Source organism: Natrix helvetica, assembly GCF_964273705.1.
Source record: "Natrix helvetica genome assembly, chromosome: 1".
Lineage (NCBI taxonomy): Eukaryota > Metazoa > Chordata > Lepidosauria > Squamata > Natricidae > Natrix > Natrix helvetica.
Window position 1 is genome coordinate 221,697,335 of NC_138548.1, and position 7,109 is coordinate 221,704,443.

Here is a 7,109-nt window from a genome sequence, read left to right on the forward strand (position 1 = left end):
GTGACTCGGAGACAAAGACCGGAAGCCTGAATTTTAAAGGTGGAGTCAGGTTTCACAATTCATGAAGACAACGGAAGTGTGCCATCTTGCCCTGCCAGCTTTGGGCTCAGAGGCATAGAAAAAATTTTAAAAGTTCAAAAAGTTCTCAGGTCATCAATAAGTCCTGGAACTAAGTCCCATGAAAAGCACTTTTACTGGGGTGAGGCATCGTTGGTTGGCTCTCCCCCCTCCTCCTTCCCCTGGGGGCGAGAGCAGAATTTTAACAAGTCGCTTGTCCAAGGGGGGGAATCCCCCTCCCCTCTAGCCGCTCCTCAAAGAGTAAATCCGAAAGGTTAACTTTTAAAGTTACTGAAAAGTCTGTCAATTCAAGAGTAAGGGAATGAAGAGAGGAAGCATCTCACCGCACCGCCGCTGCTTCCTTCAGTTTTGCATTCTCCGATCAGCATGGGGCGAGACGCTGGCGCGTCCTCCGAAACTGCTCCCCGGTGCCTGGAGCAAAGCGGAAAAGCCCCCACCAGCCGCCGCCGGTGCCAGAGCCTTCCGCGAGCCGCTCCTTCGGCAGGGCGCCTCTCCAGGGCGTCCTGTGCCCCCCCGAAGACGGGGGAAGCCCACCGAAGAGCGGGAGCGGGCAAAGTCCTTGCCCGTCGCCGTAGCCGCCGGAACCGGAAGTCCGTCAAGCTAAATTATTGTTGTTTTTAAAGTATCAATGCTTTTTGGGACAGTGCACTTAGCCTCCATTTAAATGGTACCTTTCTTGGGAAGGTATGAAGCACAAATTATGTTGTATTCAAAACCAATCTGAGCTATGTACATCTATGTTCTAAGAATTACTAAGATTACAATATACTGCTTTAATTTTTTCTTTAAGAAATGAATAGATTCCTCATAAAGCTTCCTCAATCATATGATGAGGAAACGTGTGAAATCAAACTGAGGAAAATTTCAATCTGAACTATAGTTTGTACATTGAGATTGTTTAAATTTACACTTTTAAAAAACCTTATATATCCAATGCAACTAGAACAAGTTTTAAAACTGCCCTTCTCTGTAAGGAACAAAAAGCATTGTGCCTCTAAACAGACAAGTAAAAGAATAAGCATTCACAGTTCTTGCTGTTTGCTATACATCCTGTAAATAACTTTCACTTACTGATACCCTTCACATGTAACTGGGCAGAATTAGTTCCTTCCTTGATCTCATTCACTGATAAATACATCAATCTCCGTTTGCATAGTTTACATGCCTGCATAGTCATTACAGAAATACATGCACACTTTATCAAGAAACATTATAAAAATAAGCAGCAGCATTTCCTGGAAATAGTAATCATCTACCCAAACAAAGCCATCAAAGAATAATCAAGTCAATGTCCCCATTCCTGTTTATTTTTCTGAACAAGCATAAATTACAAGGAAATCAATATAAGCTTTTCAGAGGAGTCTGAAATATCAAAGAAAAAAGCTTCTTCATTTGCATAAGGATTTTCATAGACAGCTATTTAACTATAAATGCACCCCTAATTTTCTAAAATCCACTTTCATCCGTTGTTGGGCACCTAAGTCTGTAATTAAAGTTAAAAATTATTAAAAATTATTTGATATCCTATCTAAAACAATTGAGTATCTTAGCTCTAGTTTCTCCTTTGAAAGAACATTCACTATAGTCTTCATGCAGGCAGCAACCGAAGGAATTAAATACTATAAAGTAAAAAAGAAAAAATCTTTACCTTCCATGTTAGATAGCTACGACTACTGTCACTATCCCCAAAATCTTATTATGAGTATCTTGTAGTCTGAATTTATTACATCATATATTCTTATAACGTTTAGCTTTTTTCAAAAAATATTTGCTAGCAATTCATCTTTAAGATACAAGATAGCATAATATTAATTTCTTTACCAAGCTCACAAGGACCGCTACCCATATATTAAACAAGCATTTCAGGATGAAATCCTAAACATTCTAAGACTAATTGAATTTGTATCTGTTATATAGGTAATATATTTGTGGCTGACTATCTTGCTGATTTTACTGATTTTGTAAACTGCTCGTTATTTTGACGTACTTGTAAAAAACAGATCTTCAATTTAAAAAGTAACATGAGAAGTCTGATTTTGACTTTGTACTATATGTTAACAATGACCTATGGGGAAAAATGTTAAACTATGTCTCAGGGTGATGTATGAACCCAAGTACTGAATTTGGTAGAACCAATGTATTCAAGACTGCAATTTTATTGTTTTTTAACTATTTTAGATAGATGATAGATAGATAGATAGATAGATAGATAGATAGATAGATAGATAGATAGATGATAGATGATAGATAGATGATAGATAGATAGATACATAGATACATACATACATTTATTCTTTAAAAAAGCATTATTCTTTTCATAAGAGGTAGTCCTCATGAAGCAATCACTAAGTGAAAATCATGTGACCATGACTGATTTTACTTGTTTTTCTTTGCTTCTTGTTACTGCCTTCTGAACTGGGGTTCTTTTTTTGTGTGTGTGCATACCTTGGTATTGGGTAAATAATCAAGTGAAAATAATGCTGTGAAGATGCACTGTTTGCTAGGGAACAGACCTTTCCCAATCCAAAGCATAAGCATGCAAAAGTGATTCAGCTTAAAAGTGTATTTCCACAACACCTAATCAGATGCCCATATAAAACATAAATGCAATACTTCCTATATATTCTCAGTATATGGTAAAGAAGGCATCAGTTTTAAATCTTTTCTTAGCCACATTAATAGAAATTATTTATCTCCCCTCCCCTCCCCCATGAATTAACTTATCTAAATTGCTTGTTTTCATTTTGCAGTGTGAGGTAGCATCTTTTTTTTGCCAGGACTGAAACTTCCATCATCAGCTTCCTTTGATAATCCCAACATGTCCATATGAGTGTATTTTCTCCCCATTCATTTTCTATACTCCACATATAAATCATGTTTACTTTTGCTAGTGGAAAATTGGGTAAATGCTTTGATTCATACACTCTTTCCCCAAAATAAAATATATTGCAGCATATATTAGGTAGATTTTAGATAATCTTCCATTCAGAGATTAACTGCACCCAAACTCAAATTATCTTAAATGACTGTATGTGCTCTCAGATCATAATTTTGGTTATCCATGCTATCAGGGAGAAAGAAGAATTGAAGGCTAATATAGACTAACACATTACAAATTGAACAAGTAATTTGAACATATTGAAGCATTCAGCCAGGCAGGTTACCATATGGCAAAACTCACCGAGACAAAATTCAACACAGGTTTTTAACATATCAGAAACAGGACTGCCGTTTTATAATAGAATTCTAGCCATTCACTTTTCTTAATTTTATTTTTAAGCTGTCTAATGGAAGTATCTGTAGCTAACAAGATATCTCATCAAAAGCTTTATTAATATATAGTATGTCCCTCTGGCAGCATCCTACACTTTTCTTTTGAAATATATTATATTTTATATTATAAACAATATATTATATATAAACAAATCTTAGCAAAGAAATCTGCAAACACATTACATTTTGCTTATTTGAGGATTTTTTTGAGACAGCAAAGATGAATCTTCAGTTATTAGGGTTGAAAAGGCTTTTGGGTGAACTCAAGCTTATATAGCTGATTTAGAAGGTTTAGAATTCAAATCTAATGCATCTTTCTGGTACCATGTTTCTGTTTACTGAGTTATGTATACATATACATATACATACATACATATATAAAAAAATCAACGCTATGGTACCCATTTCAGGGTGTGCGTTTTTAAGTGCTAATTAGAAAATGTGATCTGCAACAGTTCATGAAAACAATGAGTCTCATTGGCTTCGTGGCCATGTGACCTCCATCAACCCCATCAAAAAGCATCCAAGATACAGAACTGAAGACCACTAAAGGATCAAAGCAAAAAAACCCTTCCAGCTTCAAAATAAAACAAAAGCAACACACACACACACATTCTGATGGTTGTCCTGCCAAATCGTTTTTTTTCTATGCCACTCGCAATTACCAGAATACTCCTTAACTCAGCCTCGCCTCCCCCATACCTCCATCATCTTATCCGCCATACCTTCCCCAATCCCTGCATGCACCTCGCTACCCCAAGCCTGCCAGGGCCCTGCACCTCAGCACCAAACCCCCGCCTTTGGGGAAAAGGCTTCAGTAAGGGGGCAGAATACCGACTGAGGGAAAAGAAAAAGAGAGACGACTTCCTCATTCCCTCCGACTACCGGTCGACTCCACTCACCAGCCCTCAACCCCGAGAAGCCATGGCGGCGGCACCTTTACCCTCCCGCAGACCGCCACCCCACGCACCTGGAGGAAGGTGGCCCCGAGGTTCCCGCTGAGGGCTTTGGGGCAACCTCCACCCTCCCACGCCCAGCCCGGCGCCGAAGCGCTGGCCGCCATGTTGGCTTGAGGCTCCTTTCCCACCTCGCCGACGCTCACCTTGGGCCCCCCGTTGGGCCCCGAGCACCAGCGCTAGCAGCGCCAGCCCAACGGGCGGGGGGAGGGCGCGGAGAGCGGCGCGAGCCAGCCCCCCCGCCATGGCAACGGCTCCCTGGCGGCGACGGCAGCGCCGGAGGCAGAGAGAACAGCCTCGCGGACGCCCGTTGTAGAGCTCACGCGGGCTCCGAGGAGACGCGAATAACAACGGCGGCAGCGCGAGACGAATTAGACATAAGGAGGGAGGGAGGGCGAGCGCGACCGCGCGCGCGCGACCGACCGAGCGAGCTCTCAACAGAGGACAAGCCAGCCGGTTTTTAAAGGGGATGTGGTTCTGGGGCTTTAAAGGAGAGGAAGGGAGGGAAAGCGAAGCAAAGTGGTAAATTATCCTCCGACAGTAAATCCCCGGCGGTGCACAAAGAAGAGCGCGAGGCGTGCCCGGAGTATGAGGAAGGCGGGTTCACAGGGTTTTGGGTGCGTGCCTATGGAGGTCGTTGCTTTACCATTCAGGACACGGGTGTGCGCGTGAAAGCGTGCGTTGTGTACTTCGGGTGGTGGAATCTAGGGAAGTGATCTCCCCGAAGCGCATCGTGCAAGGGTTTGGAAGACATCAAGTCAAGAGCTGTGATTCGGGCTCCGTTTCGCTCCCGCGCAGATCCGAAGCCAACCGAGGGACAACGCAGAGAGCGTATTTTATTGTTAATAATAAGACATTTAGGCTCGCATCAGATACCTTTTGGCGAGATAGATATGGCACGATTGGTTGGCGGTGATACAATTTGGTTCATGTACGCTCTCTCTATGCCCACAGACACCCACACTGCTGTATCAGGCAGCTCAGTTAAAAAGGATGTTGCTCTAATGATTGTGGGAAATAATAATTTCCCCACCAAATATGTAAGAGGACATTGGGCGGATGATTTCTTTGGATTTCGCTGGGGAAAAAAATAATAAATTCTAATGATTTTTCAAAGCCTGAATGGTCAGTCCTTCCCAGTGGCCAAACGCTGCTATCAACAATGCCTCCGTCCAAAAAAGATCTTCCTCATGATGTCCTCTCTTGGGATATAATGAAAATATGGGAAGTCAAATTCTCACTTGAAATAATTTGTCAAGCAATTCATCAAATCAATGAGGGATGATAAAAAAAAGTGGGCTTATTTAGTTATCTGGTATTATATGAACTTTTTTTGGGCTAGAGTTGTACCATAACATTAATTAAATAGTTGCAGATACAACTACAATTGCAAATACTTCTAAACTCTTATGGTGCAAGTGGATCAGTCACCAATGCACTTCAGACAGATAGCTCTCCAATTTCTGTCTAATACCTCCAGTGGTAGACTGCTCTTACTGTCAGGAGATACCTAACCTGTAAACTCAGCCCATTGGTTCCCATCCTGTCCTCTGGAGCAAAAGAGAACAATGGCATTCCCTTTCTTTTCTGTGACAAGCATTTAGTTGTCTGCTGATTGGTAGTGTTTCCCGCCCCTCTCCCCGCTCCCAGTTTTCTATTCCAGATATGTCTGGTTTCTTAATGGTTCTTCATAGGACTTGGTTTCCAACCACCTCACCATCTTGATGGCCAAGAACTGGACCCCGTATTCAAAAGGGAACCTGACCAACGCAGAGTAGGGTGGGACTGTGATTTCTTATGAATGAAAATGAATGTGTTCCGTCACAATGTAGTATTTGCGTCTTTAGTAGCTGCATTACATGGCTGGCTTCGGTTTACTAAAACACCCAGATCCTTCTTACATGTATTACTGTTTTCTTATCCTAAGCGTGTGCCTTTCACTTTTTAAATACCGGTATATATTTTACCTGCAAAAATGTCATCTATTCATTTTGGCCTATTGTTAAAGTCTGCCTTTTAGAGTCTTCTGTTTCTCTAGCTGCTGCTCATAATTTTATGTCATCTGCATATTTAATAACTGTCTACTCAACTTTTTCATTCAGGTCACTAATAACACTATAAACAGCCCAGGATAGAGCACTGTGAAACTCCATTGAATACCATTCCCATTATGTATCCTTGCCTAATGCTTATTCACATGTACAAATTGTTACTGTTTGGCATATGACTAAAAAAATGTAGTGAGGCATGTGTGAAGAACTTTGTGTTTTGGATCAGGAAATAGTGAAATATTGCATGCCCTAGATAGGGGTCAAGAAATAGTGAAATACTGTTCATCCCTGGGTAGGAAAATGTTAAGCGAAAATTGTAACATCCAGCAAACATATTTATCATTATATTTGATAGATGATTTGGTTCTGCTTTATGGCTGCATGTTGAATTCAGCTATCGAGAAAAAAATGTGTTTGCTTATAGTAATAGGCTGGGATCACCATGGAGCTAAGCCATTAAAATCATTTGTTTTTGTGGTGTCCTTACTGCTACTTTGACCTTGGCTGTGTGCTTGTAGATGTTTCATTACCTGACTTGATAACACCATCAGTGTTACTGAGTGTGGAGTTTATTCCTTGTTTAATGCAATGTCTGTAAGCAAACAACCAAGTTCAGAGAGCACCAAGGACTCCACAGTTAAACCCTGAGATACATATACAATCATCTGTTGAAATTATTTGTTCAGTTTAATGAATGAATTCAGCCACTGTAATTTATTTAATAAGCAATTGTTAAAGTAAACCACAATTT

At 40.8% G+C, this 7,109-nt stretch overlaps 1 protein-coding gene across 2 annotated transcripts in view; it reads right to left on the bottom strand.

Moving 5' to 3' along the window:
• ACVR1B (activin A receptor type 1B) overlaps window positions 1-4,702 on the bottom strand; it is a 76,799-nt gene extending 72,097 nt beyond the window's left edge. For both annotated transcript variants that reach the window (XM_081960748.1, XM_081960747.1), the window contains exon 1: window positions 4,454-4,702. In XM_081960748.1, the coding sequence (XP_081816874.1) occupies window positions 4,454-4,553 (100 nt within the window). In that variant the 5' untranslated portion in view covers window positions 4,554-4,702. The remainder of the gene's footprint in view (window positions 1-4,453) is intronic.
• Window positions 4,703-7,109: the final 2,407 nt, after the last annotated feature.